The sequence below is a fragment of the Onychostoma macrolepis genome, chromosome 04, assembly GCF_012432095.1.
Source record: "Onychostoma macrolepis isolate SWU-2019 chromosome 04, ASM1243209v1, whole genome shotgun sequence".
NCBI classification, from domain to species: domain Eukaryota; kingdom Metazoa; phylum Chordata; class Actinopteri; order Cypriniformes; family Cyprinidae; genus Onychostoma; species Onychostoma macrolepis.
The window spans coordinates 24,183,884-24,202,510 of NC_081158.1; the positions used below are offsets into that span (position 1 = coordinate 24,183,884).

At 36.9% G+C, this 18,627-nt stretch overlaps 1 protein-coding gene across 11 annotated transcripts in view; it reads left to right on the forward strand.

The window, feature by feature from the left end:
• The window catches only part of sox5 (SRY-box transcription factor 5), a 243,265-nt gene that overhangs the window by 147,621 nt on the left and 77,017 nt on the right, over window positions 1-18,627 (forward strand). For all 11 annotated transcript variants that reach the window (XM_058773716.1, XM_058773720.1, XM_058773715.1 and 8 more), the window contains one exon: window positions 2,698-2,770. In XM_058773716.1, coding sequence (XP_058629699.1) covers window positions 2,698-2,770 — 73 coding nt within the window. The remainder of the gene's footprint in view (window positions 1-2,697; window positions 2,771-18,627) is intronic.

The window sequence follows — 18,627 nt, forward strand, 5'->3', positions numbered from 1 at the left end:
ACTTATATATACGGACCTCTGCTTGTCACGTAACTTCCTGTATGCGAGACTGACTCTAGGGAGGTTTGCGATCAAGACCGGTTTATATTTTCTAGTTCTGTTCTCTTGCCATTTAAAACGGTTGACTGCATCTCTGTGCAGCCTGTCGAGGTCAGTTCAGATGCTTCAACTCTCATTTAAAAGAACAAGTTGCAGCAGCTTCTGTCTGAGAGCGTACATCTGTATTTGAGAGGGTATTGTAGATGTGCACTTATGTAAGTGTGTTATCTGTGTGTGTGAGAGTGTGTGTAGAACGGGGCTGATTGAATTAGAGTAATTAGAGACAGCTCACAGTGTCAGTATTAATCACACTGCAGTCTCATTATGGGCCCTGCACATCATTCCTTTCATCTCGTAATGATCCTCAGTCACCAAGTCACACATATTAACCCACATCCCCGTTTCTCTTCTCTCTCTGTTTCTCTCATTCCATCTTACACATTTATATACATACATACATATGTAAACATACATACATACACATACCCCCACACACACATAATTATATCATTTATATATATATATATATATATATATATATATATATATATATATATTAGATTTAATATTTCTATAATATGTTTTAAAAAAAAACAGCTGTATTATTTTTGTTTTTATTTTATTTTATATATTATTTTTAAAGGGCTCTCTGAAACACCTGATTCTGATTGATCAGCATTTAAGAGAATACTTTTGAAAAATGGCTGTGTACTATACAAATGTAGCTGTAAATATGCATAATGTATGCAGTTTTCCATACTGATTTTCAATGATAATGTTTAATAATTTTTACTAATATAATCCATTTCTAATATAATATTTGTAATCCTATTCTAATATAATTGTAATATATTTTATAAGTATATATATATATATATATATATATATATATATATATATCATGATTAATCGCATCCAAAATAGTTTTTGTTTACATAATAAATGTGTGTGTACTGTGTATATTTATTATGTATATATAAATACACACATGCATGTATATTTTTAAGAAATATATTTTTATATTTTAAATATATTTATATATAATATAAATTATAAATGGAGAATATTTTACACTTTTATCCACTAAATGAGCTCATTTCAAATTTGATGCCTGCTACAGGTCTCAAAAAAGTCTGGGGGCAACAAATGAGCTTTTGTGCATAAAATTGTAAAATTTCTCAGTTTAAACATTTGTTATGTTATCTATGTTCTGTTGTGAATAAAATATTGGCTCATGTGATTTGAAAATCTTTTAGTTTTCATTTTATTCAAATTTTAAAAACGTCCCAACGTTTCCGGAATTCGGGTTGTAAATATATACATGTAAATACATGTAAATGTTTTGAAATATATACTGTATGTGTGTGTGTGTGTGTGTGTGTGTGTGTGTGTGTGTGTGTGTTTATATATACATAATAAATATACACAGTACACACACATTTATTATGTAAACAAAAACTTGTATTTTGGATGCAATAAATCACGATTAATCGTTTGACAGCACTAATATATATATATATATATATATATAATAAATTTCCATATAGAAATATAAATATTTTAAAATTATTTTTTAATAATGTTTATTTTTCTTTACATGTAAAACATCAGTTATTCATTTTTACACATTGCCTGGAATAATTGATTCTAATGCATTATATTTTAATGCAATTTCAATATATTTATAAGGTCAATTAAAATCATTTGAATAGAAATTGCTGTATATTTATTAATTTTATATTTATATATTTTTGTTAATTTTATGTAAAGCATCAATAATTTCTTTGTTTTTACACACTCTCTGGAATAACTGGAATAATATGAGAGAGAGAGAGAGAGCTATTGCATTAGATAACAATAGCAAGTTCAATTCATCAGTCTCTCTGACAGAAGGGTGGCAAATACAAAACCTTTGTTGAGAGAACTCATATCACATCTAGGCTGAAGTTTGCCCATAGGGATAAAATAGCTCCATTTTGCAGATCTTTTCTATGGCCTGATAATACCAAAACTTTAAAGCCTTAGGCAGTATGCAGCATCCCTGCAGTGAAGTATGGTGGATACTTCAGGGATCCTTCTCTGGGGCAGGAACTGGAAAACTCATAAGGATGGAGAGGGAAAATGGATGGAGCTAAGTCCAGATAAACCCTGGAGGGAAACGTGCTGAAATCCGGATAGGCGCTGGGCCCTGGAAGATGATTCAGATTCCAACAAGACAATGACCTGTAACATACTGCAGTAGTCAGACTGGAGTGGCTTCAAACCAGAAAGGCTAATGTCTTGGAGTGGCCCAGTCAAATCTCAAACCAACTGAGCACCTGTGAAATGACTTACATGTTGCTGTTCAAAAACTTAATGGGGACAAAATGACAAAAATTAAGATACATGATGACGGAGACTCTCAGAGACATTAACACCTGACATGACTGATGCCAAATAGGCATCAGTCTCTTTTTACCATTATTATTTATATTTATTTAGTGGAATATCAGATGATTCATTTGACTTTTTCTTTGACTTTGTATTGAAATCTCTAGCAATGCCATTCTTGTAAAACACGGTCTCTGATTTACCTGATGTACACAATAAAATGTATGCTGTCCAAAGAACTGTGCATATGCACACTAACCTGAATTCTGTAATGATTGTGTGTTGCAGACTGTTCAGCGCAATCCCGTCACACATTCAAACTCTCTACAGGAGGAATGAAGACAGGTGAAACTGAAGACAGGTAAGAACCACAGCTTCTGGTCACTTTGGGGATTTTCACTATAAAAAAATATAACCGATCTGCACCCTACACAGGAAACTGGTGCTTGTTACCACATGGGGAAATTGTCACAAGGATTATATATCAGTTCTAAGTAAAAGTCCAGTTATACATATGTTTTCTCTAGCATTGGCTTAACTCTCTTAAATTAGTTTAGAGTTTTTTCCCTCATTTTGGTAACACATCTCACAGAGCTTCACACCACACCACATTTATTTAGTTTATTTTGGATTTTTTTTTTTTCTAAAAGTTGTTTGGTAAAGTTTTCACATTTTTGTTGTGATTTTGAACACATCACAGAACTGTTTTTATTTTTAATTTAATTTTTAAGTTTTTATAATAGCTGTTGGGTAAACAAACAAGTTGTCAGGTTTGCTGCAATTTTTTTTATTATTTTTTTTTTTATATAGTTACAATATTTGTTGACCAAATGTAACATTTTTCATTCATTTTTTATGTTTAAATTAAGCTGAAAATCTCACTCAGGGGTATATAATAGTAAGTTTCATTGCATCAACTTACTCCATAGAGTGTGATAAGATGCCCCGCTACTGTCACCAGTGGTCAATGTGTATTCATTGTAACTGTAGAGTGTGTTTTTTCCTTGACAATAACAGTGGATACGTTCAAGATCTTGTTTGTAGCCATAAACTGGCAGTTACACACACACACACTGTATGAATGTATCTAAAGTAAAGAAAAAGATGTTTTCTTATTTTATTGCATTAATCATTTGAAAATTACAAATCAGTGGCCATATGATATGTAACTTGTAAATATGTCTGCTTAAAAAATTTAATATCTTTAAAAATTAATGTCTCTGTTGTTTTATAACAAATGAATAATAAATCACTTTTATGAACAAGAATAAAAAAAACAAAAAACCATCAGCTTGAAGAAATGCTGAAATTAATATCCAGTCTGGGCTCAAGCTTAGGTGTCTCAGCTTTTATTTGTTTTTGCTCATTACATGCTGAACTTGTGTTTACACAACAGCAAAGGGAAGATATCTCCATTTAAGATGGAGAGCAAATCTCCAGTGTTCCCAATGTCATTATTCATCTTTTTCTTTTAATGAATCTGAAATAATTATTTGGTTTGAGGAGTGCAATCCCTAATAAGGTGTAGCAGGAAAAACAACAGGGGAAAAAGGAATCAGGGGAGCGGCGTCTTTTGAGCACAGCCACTGTGTTTGTGTTAATGAATGCAGGTTAGGTTAATGACGAGGAATAGACTTCAAACAGCGCCGTGAGGTTGTCTGTCTCTGATGAGGGTCTTTTTGATGCTTTTTCATAACTGCTTCTAAGGGTAAAGTCTTTGCATTGGCTGCTTTCGTCTCTATAGCATACAGTGTCACATACACGCTGAACTCTGATCAGGGCTTTAGTTCAGCAAATCTATTGTAGAAATCGGGCGTAATGCTCAGTGATTGGAAATCGCTCGACCAATCACTGACAGCCGTCCTCACGGGCTGGAGAGAGAGATGCGGTGTGACATTGTGCGAAATCATTTAACAAGTCTGCTGAGGTTAACAATGTGGGCTGATTTGGACTTTTAAATAACTTAAGGCATCATATTATCATCAGGGTGGTTGTTAAAGTCATGTCTTTTTTTCTATAGAGAGCGTGTGGTGTGTAAGTGAGTCTCAGTAGAGCTCAGACCCCATCTGTACGTATATGTGAAGTGACACTTGAATATATACTGTAAATGTAGGGCTAAAGTTAACGTGTTAATTTAATTAAATGCAATTAAACACATTTATCTAATTGTTATATTTTTCCTAACCAATCTACATATAGTTTTGTGGGGGGGTTAATTAGATGGAATAGCTGTTGTTGTTGCATCTATATTTGCGGGTCTCCTTGCAAAATGAGTCCAAAATGCCATAGTATCTGAACCTCCTTCATATCTTTCTATATCTTCATCTGTTTTTACACCCTTTCTCAGTCTTTTACATCCTTTCACCAGTCATTCTCTCTGTATCTGTCTTATTTGATGTTGTAAGTGCATGTTGTCTAGCTGACTGAGGGCTGTTTAATTTGATCTAACCAGATGAAAACAAACAGGCTGTTCCATCACTCATCTCTCTCCTTTGGACTTTTTCTTTCCTTCTTTCCTTCCTTCCTTCCCTCCTTGCTTTTTTCTGGTCTGCTTCTCCTATCATTCTTTTGTGTACACACCATACTGTTCACTTTCCTTCATTTCACTCTCTCTCTTTCATTTGTTCATTTTCTTTTGTTCTCTCAATCATTTCCACCTTCTTTTTTCTCCCCCACAAGCTCTATTCTGCTTTCTCTCGCACTAATTGTGTTGTGAAACACCTTTGCTGTGTGTTCGGGGCCTGAGTCCATCAGGGCCTATGTGTGTGTGTGTGTGTTAGTGAGCGTTTGATGTGTAGTGCTGTCCGCGCTGCTCTGTATGCTGGTGAGAAGGGGATCATTATGTGTGCTTGTATTCGAGTCGTTTTTATTTAAGACGTCAGACAATGGACTGGTGATTGAAGAAAACAGCAGGCTGACAATGAGTCTCTGTGTCTGATAATGCAGCACCATCCTGCCGGGAGGCTTTAGGAGGGCCCCGGCTCATTGTGGCTCCGAGGAGAAAGGGAGAGAGGGAGAGAGAACAAACCCGCTGCTTAGTAGGAGGAATATTTTGTCGTGGTATGTCATTATTTTGCAAATTTGTATTATCTCATCATGTTGTCTTCATTGTAATTGCGGCTAATTAGAGGGCTAGTTAGAGGCCGGGCTTTGAGGCTAGCTTTAGCGTGAAAGAAGCCCGCCGATTAGCACTCTCCACCGGAGGAAGCACAGAAAGGGGAGATTAATCTGGTTACCTTGACGACACTCGCTTCCATCTGCGAGGAACAATGCGGTTTTGTTTCTTTGGATCAGTTCGGATCAACAGAACGTGGTGCTCTCGCTTTAACAATGCCCAATTCTGTCTAACCTTCTCTGCCGCCCTCCTGTTTCGGGCCCCCCTACCACCTCTACTCCTTCTCCTCCAAATCTTCATCCCTTCACCTCTTCATTCCTCGGTTTTCTCGCTTCTTGACGTCCCTGTGATCTTTCAGACAGCGTGACTTTTAAAGTCTTTGAAGTGTGCGTATTAGAGATGGCCATTGTGGTTGTTTTTGTCTACTTGACATGAAGGATTAATCATCCAACTACTCAAGTACTTGACAAATATATCATCCAGCTATTTGATAGGTAAATCATTCATCTGTTCAAGAACTTGACAGGTAAATAATTAGATTTCTCAACAGATACACATCATTCAAATGTTCACATACTGGACAGGTAAATCCTCCGATTAATCGAGAACTCGACAGATCATTCACAAATCATTTGACTTTTTGACAGATACTTGACAGATTGTCTCTTCAACATTCTCAGTCAACTTCAACAGTTAAATCATGTAAAAACTTGACAGAAAAATCAACTGAATACTTGACAAATAAATCATTTGAGTACTCAACAAATATAAATCATCCAAATACTCAACAGACAAATAATCTGACCATTTGACAAGTAAATCATTTTATTAGTCAATCATTCAGCAGATAAATCATCTGACTAGTCAAGTATATGCCAGATATCATCCAACTAGTTGAGTGCATGACAGTTAAATTATGTGAGTACCCAAAAACTCAACCAATAAGTCATCCGACTACTTGGTAACTTGACAGATAAATAATTTGAGTACATGTAAACTCAACAAATATAAATCATCCAAATACGCAGCAAACAAATAATCCAACCATTTGACAAGTAAATCATTTGATTACTCAATCACTCACCAGATAAATCATCCGACTAGTCAAGTACATGCCAGATATCATCCAACTATTTGAGTACATGACAGTTAAATCGTGAGTACCCAAGAACTCAACCAATAAGTCATCCGACTACTTGCTAACTTGACAGATAAATCATTTGAGTACTTGCAAACTCAACAAATATAAATAATCCAAATACTCAACAGACCAATAATCTGACCAATTAACAGGTTATTCATTTAATTACTCTGTCACTCAGCAGATAAATCATCCGACTACTCAAGGACTTGACAGATAAATAGTATATTATTACTCAATGGAAAAATCATCTAATGACTTGAGTACTCAACAGATAAACTACTAGATAAACTAACAGATAAAGTACTATTACTTGAGTACTTGGTGTACACGTGACCTGTTTTTTTGAGTATTCTGGTACTCGTGTCCATCCCTAGTGTGTGTTGATTGAAAGGCAGGAGAATGGGGTTGTGTGTTGTGACAGGCGGAGGTTACCAGAGGTTGTGACCTTGTCACACCAAGCCTGAAGATTTGTCCTCAAATCCCCCTCTGGGCTGAAAAGCACTTAATGAAATAATACACTCGCCTGACTGTAGACACAGCTCAGGGACTCCCCTGCTAACACCAACCTCGGAGACAGCGAGTTTGTACAGTGGAAGAGAAAAGGCTGTTAAAAGTAAAAAAGTCTTTTGTTTTCTTTGTGATGAGGAGGAAAAGAGAGAAAGAAAAAGAGGAAGAAAATCAGCCTTGCAGATCACATGTAAGTGTTCATTGTGATGAGCAGTTAGAGTTGGAGCACAAAACGCTGTCTCTCCATCTGGTGTTCACTTTGCACTCTGAACAGAAAGAGAGAGAGAGAGACACAATTGAAAGAATGCCAGTGACATCTGCTCCCATGGGCGCCACAATGGAGATCCATAGAGATCATACTCACACAGCCCTCACTTACAAAGACACCACTGTACGTGTGTGTGTGTGTGTGTGTGTGTGTGTGTGTGTGTGTGTGTTTGTGCGTGTGTTCACAATCCATGTGATCTGGGACTCCACAGCATCTTGACAAAGCCATGCCCATTTTGCCATCCAAAGATGAAAATCTCAAACTTCTGTTCTGTATTATAATTTAGAGAAATGTAGTGAAATACATTTATTTATTTGTGTTTGGATATTGTTGACAGTCTGTTGGTCTGACAACTTTATGCCATTGTTAAATATATAACATGTGTTCCCAAACAAGTTAAGTAAGACATGATGTACAAGCAGCCTGTCGTTACTGCAAAAATAAACACAGACAGAGTGATCAGGTTTCTTATTTACAGATTATGACCGGCTGACTGTCTCACTTATTCTATGAATATATATATATATATATATTCAAAATCAATATTTGACATGAAAAATTGATTCAAGGTGAAATTATTTTATGTAAAAAAAAGATTATACATGACAAATGAACGTAGCATATAGGAAATTGTTCACCAGGGACAACAGTATATACTGTACTAGGGGTGTAACTGTACACGTATTTGTACCAAACCGTTTCGGTACGGGTCTTTCGGTTCGGTAGGCATGTGTACCGAATGAATACAGTATTTATTTATTTTTTGCCAGGAAATTCAAATAATAAATGGCATTTTGACAGTCTTTGATGTGGCATGACAGATCGCTGTATAAAGACCTTGGAGAGCCGCTTCAGAAACGTGCTGGTATAAACACAAGCAAACTAGAGCGGCCGCGATCAGCTCCGGTTCCCATGTCTGAGCCGATGGCAGAGCGGAGCACGAGTGAACGCGATCATTCCTTCCTCTGTACTACTAGTTTTAATGCAAATAAACATGACTGAACGTCTCATGTCTCATGTAATTGCTCAATCAGTGTTTCAACCGCGGAAAGACATCAACAAAACAGCGTGGAAATAAAATGTCACGTAGCATTTCACTTACCTCAGCAAGTCATCAGTGTCCACAGCTCGTTAGTTCACTAAAGAAATGAAGTCTAGAGAGGAGCATTTCGTGAAATATTACACCATATATTTTACTAAACCTGTAAGTCTTAATTATTTAATGTGTGTTTAAATTAATCTGTTATGAAACATGCTATGACAGCCAGTGTGTAATTGAATATATTTTAACAAATAACCTAGAAATATTATTATTTAGAAGTTAATTTAAAAACTGCATTATGTGCAATTTGTCTGTTTGCAAACAATTTATTATTATTTTTTTTTTTAAGTTGAGTGTTGATTTATCTATTTAAAAATAAATAGTAATTACATTTAAGTTTGGGTTAAGTTGTTAGGCCTAACTGTAACCTTATAATGTAAAAGGGCTCCCTATAGTTTTAAGCATAAGCTGAGGTAGATTTTTATCACTAAGAAAATTTAAACTATAACTGAATGTATTTAAAGAAAGAACAACTTGTTCAGTAAACCACTCACTGTTTATTTAAGAAAAAAAAAAAAAAGTTTAGTTATTCTCCCTGCTGTACTGAAATCATACCAAACCGTGACGTTAAAACCGAGGTGCGTACCGAACCGTCATATTTGTGTACCGTTACACCCCTAGTATTTACAGTTTAGTGATTACTGTATATCAAAGTATTTGACTGCACAATGTCACAATTAACCAGAATTATATATTCCAAAGAACAGTGTAATAATAGCAATATATTGTGTTGTGTTGGCAGTTTATTAGCACGTACATATTTTCCCAGCTGCTTTTTAAGAACTGATACTAAGAAATGTTTCTTGAGCAGCAATATTAGAATGAATGAATATTAGAATGATTTCTGAAGGATCATGTGATGCTGAAGATTATAGTAAAGGAGTAAAGACTGTTGAAATTTAAGCTTTGCCAAACTTTTGAACATTAGTGTATACAATATAATATATGTTTATTACTTTTTACTTTACATGTTATAGTTCATAAATGTACCTGTTTTTGTCCATTTTTCCAGTTTCAACTTAAAGCATCTTCTATCCTAGCAAATGAGGGTAAGGCTACTGCGCGTATGTGGGTTTGTTAGTGCGGGGGTGTGTTTTTGTGTGTTTCTGCATACTTATCTTTGAGGAAAATTTTCCCCTGTTGTGTTTCATGTGCATTCAAACTGGAGTCTGACGATACGCTCGTAATTTTCGTAAGTCATCTCTCTCCAAATCGCTTCAAAGATTTGCAGAGTGCCAAAGATTTTCACCATTTTTTTTCCTCGGGCCAGTTCTGGCGCGGTGCAGCAAGGAGTGGGGAACAACAAACCCCACCACCCCCCTCCCCCCCACCCCACAAAAAAAAACTATATCTGAACAGAAAGTGTTTTTTAAAGGGCCTCCGTCGAGATGAACTTTCAGATGTGTCTCCAACGGCACACATCTGCTGCGTGTGGTACATCTGTTCTTCAGCCACTGAAAGCTGACAGGAAATATCCTCATTATTGAAGCGTCGCTGATTATTCATACATTCACTCAATCATTTGTTCACCCACCTGTTTATTGGTTCACTCCTTCACTCTGAAAAATAGCTGCTTGATTTCAATGAAGAGTGTCTTGTCTTCACAGAGGAAATGAGGGTGTTTTGTGTGGGGAAATTGCTGTGGTTCGAGTTTACATATGGAAGCCAACCGAAATGTTGGAATTTTGAAAGATGGCTCTCATCATGCACTTGACCAGATAGAGCTGTGTGTGTGTGTGTGTGTTTGTGACTACACCTGATGATTATGCCTGTTTTGGCAGGAGCAGTGGGGGCTATCGTGCCACGTCCTCTCAGTGGTCTGCTTACCGTCATGGCAACCCAACCATGGCCCCGCTCTCTTAATGGCAGCGTTTATGACATGATGTCACCTGTGTGAGCAAGCTATTGTTTGACTCCTGCCCACGTGGCATTTTCCCCCCAAAAACACGGCTTCTCTGTTACATACACACTCAGAGGAAAGGGCGAGGAGATAGGAGGTGGACAAGAGCCTTTCACATTTCTCTAAATTCTACTTCTTCAGTCGTGACTCTTAATAACCTACGATAGTTCAAAGCAAATTATGTTTGTTTGTTTTTTCATGTTGTTCTAAAAATGTATGATTTTCTTTATTAAGAATATGATGCTGATTCTTTTCAGTATAATGAAAGTGAATAGGGACTGGGGTTGCCAAGCTCCAAAAGTGCCATAAAAGTGTTCTGTGCAAGCATTGTGTGAGAATCAGACTGAAATATATTCACTGGAAATCTCAATATCTGCACTGGCACGTTCATGAGAAGGTATGGCAAATTATGACCAAAAAAATATTTTATTTAAAATATTTTCAGTGCTTTAGTTGATTAGGTTCAGAAAAGCTGAATGATTTGTTCACAAATAGAAGTGATCTGGTCCTTTTGATCAGGCTATAAATTTATCATACAATATTACTTTCATTCAGTGCTTGATTTATGCACTTTTATGGTGCTTTTGTGTCCTTTTTGAGCTTGAAAGCTTTGATCCCCATTCATTGTAATTGCATGGAAAAGAGCCACTGTCACATTTTTCAACATTTCTCCCTTTCTTTTCCACAGTAGAAAATCTTAAAAGACATAAACAACAGGAGGATGAGTAAAAATATATAATTTCCCTTTAAAGAAAAACACTTTTTTTTAAAGATTTTTTAAAATCTAGTAATACATTCTTGCCACGTACGTATCATGGCATGTAACAGCTTTGTATTTTCTTTTCCTAATGAAACAATCAAAAGTGTGCGTAATTATGAACGTGGTGTCCGCAGAGATCAGCGAACAGATGGGAATTAGTCGTTGTTGAATATCAAAGAGTGCATGGCATCGGAAACGGATCCTACAATCAGAGGAAGTGACATGGGAGAGAGATAAAGAATGAAAAGTAAAACCAGTAGAGAGAGTTCAGAAGAAGCAGAGCAAACTCAGAGACCCATGACTGGATATAGGTACCCAAGAGTTGTTTTTTTTTTTTTGGTCATACAGTTTGCAACCAGGGTATTGTCTTTCCCAAATGCACACACACACACATACACGCACGCACGCACGGGTCCCCTCCCCTCGTCGTGCCATGCAGTCTGCTTGGCGATGCCCTCTGTGCCATCTGTAGCCTGTGCCCTGTGTGCGTGCCCCTCCCCCACCCTCCTGCACTGTGCTGGGTGGGCTTAACCATCTGTGTGCCAGAGGGGGATCACAGGAAACGGACATGATAACACACAAACATACACAAGCACATATACATCCATTCTCTGCATGTTTGATCCTTAGCTGTACTACTATGTCTTGTAGTCTTAACAAAAGTCCTGTATGCTGTTAATAATGAGCAATAATCTTCTTAGCCAACTATTAGTAGTTAAATTAAGGTCAAGATTTGTTATTTAAAAGTAATGACCAATATATTGGTCAGGCCAAGTAATTGGCTGATATTTGGGCCTTGTATGATCTCAATTGCGATAATTAAATTATATTTTATTATTAATATTAATTTGTAAATGAATTTCATGTAGGATTTCATTATACATTCATTATATTCATTAATAACATTCATTTATTTATTAAGTACGCATTTTATTTAATTAAATTTTTTCCAGGGAAATTTGTCATTAAAACTGTCATTTGGTCTAATTATTATATCATATTTAGTCATACAATATTTGTTAAATACAATCATGTATTATGTACATATTTTTTATTTTATTTTGCCAGGGATATTTGTCAGTTATGCTATCATTTGGTGCAACATTTGTTAAATACAATAATTTATTTATGTACATTTTGTTTTTTTTTGTTTTGTTTTGTTTTGTTTTGCTTTGTTTTGTTTTGCCAGGGATATTTCTCAGTTATACTCTTTTATACAGACAGACAGACACAGATAGATAGATAGATATGTTTATGTATGTGTATAACTATATTGTGCTATGATGAATAAGTACTAAACAAATATTGATTATTTTGTAATAATTACATAGTAAAAACATTGTCCCTTCTGTCTTTTTGTATTTCTTTCTGTCCTCCCCTCTTTTGTTTTTCCGCTTTCCTCCTTTGCATACCCAGAATCCTCCCTGAGGAAGTTAGTGCTGGATGGCAGTGTTTGAGGGTATTTGGCAGTCTGGGAATGGGGAAAAGTCTTGGATGTTTGGCAGGTTTAAGATGGTGTGTGTGAGTGTGTGTGTGTGTGTGTGTGTGTGTGTGTGTGTGTGTGTGTGTGTGTGTGTGTGTGTGTAAGGAAGGATCTAGGATGTTTGGATGAGATTACATGGCACCATGTCTGACAGTTTGGCATGGTAAGTGTTGGCCGTATGTGTTTGTTAGGTAGTCTAGGAGATTTGCCGGTCTGAGGGTCAGCAGTGTCAGGTGTTTGGCTGGAAAGGGGAGGTAGTGTAGGGCTTTGAGCTTGTAGTCCTCAGGAGTTGACAGGACCGTGGTGGGCAGAGTAGAGTGTTTGGCGGCAGGAGCATGAGGGGGCAGAATGGGTGTTCTGGCAGCCGAGTCCAGGATGGACGGGGACGCCCATGGCACGGAGAGGAAACATGGCTGGAGGATTACGCAGAAAGAGAGAGAGAGGAGTCTGGGTGGCAGAAGGGAAAGCCGAGAGAGAGAGAGGATGTGCCTTCAGGTGAACAGGATTAAGAGAAAGATCTGTTTGCGGTTCCCCTCAGAAGTCCCGCTGCCTCTCTTTCCTTCTTGCACTCCCTCGAAGGCTAATCGGCTTCCTCAAAAGCAGTCATTGCAAACATTATAGTTCCTGCAGAACAAACAAGAACACCACCGCCGTACCGTAACTTTTTGTCCCCAGAGGATAGAAAAATTACAAATGAGATCCCTTTGATATCGACAGTGTTTTTCCTAGATGGCAATGAAATGACATGGAGAGCAAATGGAGTCTCCTGCTTCTCAGAGTGTTCCCCTGAGAGAAGAACTGCAGTCTCAAATGTATGAAAGCCTGTTTCCAACTAAGAGTAAGAAATAAAAAAGGTAACCATGAGATAATAAAGTCCCATCATGAGAGATAAAGTTGCAATTACAAGCTTCCGTACATGTGCCTCAATTGCAATATTTCAAACTTAAACCTCTGAGCAATACATTTTTGCTTTAGGTCGCTTCGCAGGTAGACACAATCGACTTTCCAAACAATAACCTCTATTTTCATCTCGCAGTAGAGCTTTGGTCTTTGTTTCATTCACCGTTAAGAGGCGAATGCGGTGGCAGCATCAGTAGAGGCGTGGAGGCAGGCGGAGAATGAGGAGGTGTTGTAGCTGCAGGCTGGAGATCTGAGAGCTTCGCTCCATCCAGCTTCTCACAGATGGACTTTTAGAGGAGCTGCACAAAGCCACTGTGGAGAATCATCTCAACACTGCTTTCTTCCTCTCTTGTTTTACTTTCCTTTCTCATTCCTGCCTGTGCTGTCACGCCATAGGCACAAAAGTGTTGAGGCTGTGTAGAAGCATGTGCTCTTGAGTTTCCTGGAGAGATTGGTCAGGTGTATACTCTCTCCGAATTCTGTCCAGTGTAGAACCCAGGACTGACTGTTAAATTTAAAAGCGTAAAGAGTTTGACTTTATTGTACTATATAGACTTACTCTAATGCATTGCTCTAATGCACCGCTGTTCATCCAGGCCATTTATGTATGTTCCTGTGTTCCTGTGGCTCAGTGGTAGAGCATTGCGTTAGCAGCACAAAAGGTTGTGGGTTCAATTCCCAGGGAACACACATACTGATAAAAAAAAAAAATGTATAGCCTGAATGCACTGTGAGTCGCTTTTAAGCGTCTGCTAAATGCATAAAATGTAAATGTAATGTAAAGCATGTTAGCATATTACAACCCACTTTTACATATCACACCAATTCAATATTCAGCCAGTTGGTCTGGCCTAATTAACAACAGTGTGAACTACATTGGTTTGGTGAGGTTAGCAATCGATAATGTTTAAAGCAAAGGTTTCCAATCCTTCTCCTGGAGGGCCAACATCCTGAAGATTTTGGTTCCAACCTGCCAAAAACACACTTGCCTGGAAGTTTCTAGCATTTTCATAGACCTTGATTTGCTTGTTCAGGTGTGTATAATTAGAATTAGAGTTAATCTCTATACGGGACAGTGGCCCTCCAGGAGAAAGATTGGACACAAAGCTTTCAGGTATCTCTTGAAATCTTCTTCTGAAGCTAATTGATATTAATCATGATTAAATTGGATGTGAATGTACAATTCACATTTTATATACTTCTTAAGAAAAATAGCAATACGCCTTTCCAAACTTTTAAATAACGTATTTAAAATAACTGTTTCCTATTTTGATGTGTTTTAAAATGTAGTTTATTGCTGTCATGATAAAGCTGAATTTTCAGCATCATTACTCCAGTCTTAAGTGTCACATGATCCTTCAGAAATCATTCTAATATGCTGGTTTGGTGATCAAGAAACATTTCTTATTATTATCAGTGTTGATTGGTCAATTCTTTATTGAACAGAAAGTTGAAAAGAACAGCATTTCTTTGAAATTGAAATGTTTTGTGTCTTTACTGTAACTTTTAATTAATTTAATTCATTTTTGCTAAATAAAAGAATTAATTTATTACAAAATCATTAGAAAAGTAATGTACTTGAGCACAGTCACATTTCAGTCTTTGAACTTTTAGTTCACTTCAATGAACTAAGTAGGAGTTTTTAATTAGGACTTGAGGATGATTTACATTTAGAAGTCTTAAAGGTTCAGTAGCACTAGCTGCTTTTTAACGTCAAGGGTTAGATTGGGAAAATAGTCATTTCGACTTCACTGATACTGTTTATAGAGAAGGAAAATAACATTTTAAAGTTTTAAATAAATAGTGCCACAAAATTAGTCACTTTCAGTTATCGGGCCTGTTAAGAACAAAAGAAACTGGTCTAACATGACTGTTTGGTGTTAGGAAGACTAAATGAATGAGAAGATGAACAGAGGGAGGTAGAGATGAAGGGATGAGAGAATGGATGGATGGATGGGTTCTAGGGGGCATTATCGTTCGTCATTATTTGAGCTCCTGCAGCGCTCCATCGCGGCTCTAATGGCGCGAAGACACTTGGTGTTTCTTTCCTCTCTTCTCTCTCTCCCTTTCATTCACACTATTCTTTCCCAAGCCTGGTACTGCAGAGTAGTTTAGTCAGTTAGAGCTTGTTTCAGCCTTGTTAGCAAAGTGAAACACAACAACTGTCTTGTGTGTACCTGTAATCCAGTAGACTGGTTCTTGACTGTAGGTTCACGGTTGGAGTGGTGGAGTGATGTCTTCGTTGTAATGCATTGTTTTGTAGCGCCTGAGTCGTGTGGGGTTGGTACGTCTCTTTGAAAGTGAAATGAAGCGTAATTTTGCCCTCCAGGTTGTGAATATACTTCTCCTACTGAGTGCTTCAAAAGACACGCATCTCACTGGACTGTTAGAGAAAGCAAATGTTCGGTTGTGTTAGTATTCAAGTCTGCCCCGTACGTTTATGTGTTTATGTATCAGGAATTGAACACTACGAAAGAGTGTGTCAGCAAGTGTCATTGACATAAAGCAGAGGGTTTTAACCTTTAAAGATTCAGAGCCCCCCATCCAGACTGCAAGGGATACATGTTAAAAAGGTACATATCATTTATAATCTTTATAACATCAACATTATTATTTTCTGTAATGCTGAACATATCAAAAAGGGAATAAGATTGCATCGTGAAATTAAAGTCAATGTATTTGGAAAACATTTAATTTAATTTTCAAATTATGAGAGTGAAGTAGAAATGACCACAATCAATTCAATACAAGAGTAAAGTTTTAGCAATACAAGATTAAAGTTGTAATATTTAATAATATTAGTCAAATCCTACTTTAGTATCGTTTTAGCAATAAAGAAATCTGAAAAGGCAGCCAGTGGTCGACTCCTTGGCTTAAGTATTGGAGACGTTGAGCGTGCTGAAGGTTTTTCACTCCTTCAGGGTCGATTACTTTGATTATCATCCTTATATTCTCTTGAGAAACAACATATCCTTTTCGAATAGCACGCGGATGTAACCATCGATATCCTTGGAGTCGACCACTGGTTGCCATTTCAGATTGCACAAAAGAGACAATTTCCTGAATGTCTGCCTGTGTTTTTCTCCTGAATAAATTCAGTTTCCTACATAACCACTGCAGTGTCCTAATTATAACTCAGTGCTGATGTGCCAAAAGACCAAGGATTTCTTTATTTTTTAATCCTATCCTAAAGTAGATTTAACTAAATCATCCACATCCATTTCTCACATAGAAGCTAACAGACAAACGTTGTTTTTCGCAATACATTTTTCTCCTGAAATACTCATTTTATTCTCAAAATATTGTAAATTTAATCTTGTATTTCTATGACGTTGTTCTGATAATATTGACCTATTCTAAATAACATTTTCCTTTTTTTTTTTTTTTTTTTTAACGCAGTCGTTGTTCCTGCACCCCAGGTTGAAAAAGAAATAATTCACCTAAAAAATCTGTCATCATTTTCTCACCCTCATGCTAGTATACCCATTTTATTACCATGTTAGTATACCGAAAAGACTTTTGGTTTGTGTGTGTGTGTGGTCATTCACGACTACATACTGGCAATATGGATTGCCTAGTGGGTAAAACAGAGAAAAAACAGTCATTACAACAACAGAGCACCTTACAGACCTGCATGTAAAACTCTGAGAAAAGCTGTTGTTGTGTATTTTGTGATATATTGATATTTACCATTGCCAGATGACTGACAGCAGTAGAGGCAGACAGACAAAGATTTTCTGTGTATGTGTGTGTGTAAAGGCGGTCTTCTGCTGAGGAGGGGAGATAAGGACTCTATCTTAATGGCTTCTCTCGTCTGCCACTCAGCCATCAGACAGAGATTTCCTCTCCCTCAGTCCAGATAAACACACTTCACAACCTTGTCACACGTCTTGCACAAGCCAAAGAGAGAAAGAAAGGAAGTGAATGAGATTTAGTTTTAGTAGTTCACCCAAAAATGAATATTCTATCATAATTTACTTGCCCTAATGTCATTTCAAACATGTATGACTTTCTTTCTTCTGTAGAACACAAAAGGAGAAATGTGTAGGAATGTGCTGCCCATTCTTTTCCATATAATGCAAATGAGGTACTGGAGTTTTCAAGTTTCAGAAGAACCATATAAATATAAGTCAACCAGTTGTGAATTTCACAGATATTGCAGTTTTATTGTAGGTTTTTCACTGGTTTCATTATACTGGATGAACCAATTCAGTGAAAAGAATGAAAAATAAATAAATAAATAAAAGAATTCAGTTCAGAGAAGATTTTAAAAATTGCATTAAAAAATCATGACATGAGGTTGAGTAAATGATGACAGAATTTTTATTTTGAGAATAAAATGAAGTGAAATGCTTGATTTTGAACAACATTATTTTATTCTGTTTGGTTTCGGTAAATTATACAAATACTGATGGGCTTCAGGAAACTGAAGAACTTCCCTGATTTTGCCTCTTAGGGGGTAATAGCTGGACTCTAGCGGTGTGTGTATAACAGTGTAAGGGAATTGTTTACTGGCTGTCTGTGTCAGACCCTCACTACTCGGGGCCTCTAATGCAGCCCAGCTGTGAGGGGGCTTGGACACTACACATCTGCTGAAGGGACCTATTGTGTGTTTGCATGTGTGCATGTGCTGGATGCATGTATTTGTAGAGATAAACAGATAAAGACACATGCACACATGTTTCTGTACATTTGTAACATATTTTTTTGAATGCATGCAAATACCTGCAGGAACATATGTGTGCTGTGCAGTTCATTTCTCACATAAAAGCCCACAGTTAGAAAAGTGAAGTTTGCAGATTTGTCGGAATTGAGCGAATCAGCCCATCTGGAGAGTTTGAACCTTGAAAGCACCTGCCTTCTCCATTCACGCTCCTGCTCTCTTAAAAAGCCATCTTCATCAATAGCAGCTTTTAAAGTGGATGAAACTGTTTGGAACTGCTCTTTATTCCTGTTCTGATGGATTTTCTGCTCTCCTTCTTTGTCTCACTGGCTGTTGTTGATGTTATTTCAACTCTTTTTTTATTTTCATCTATTTC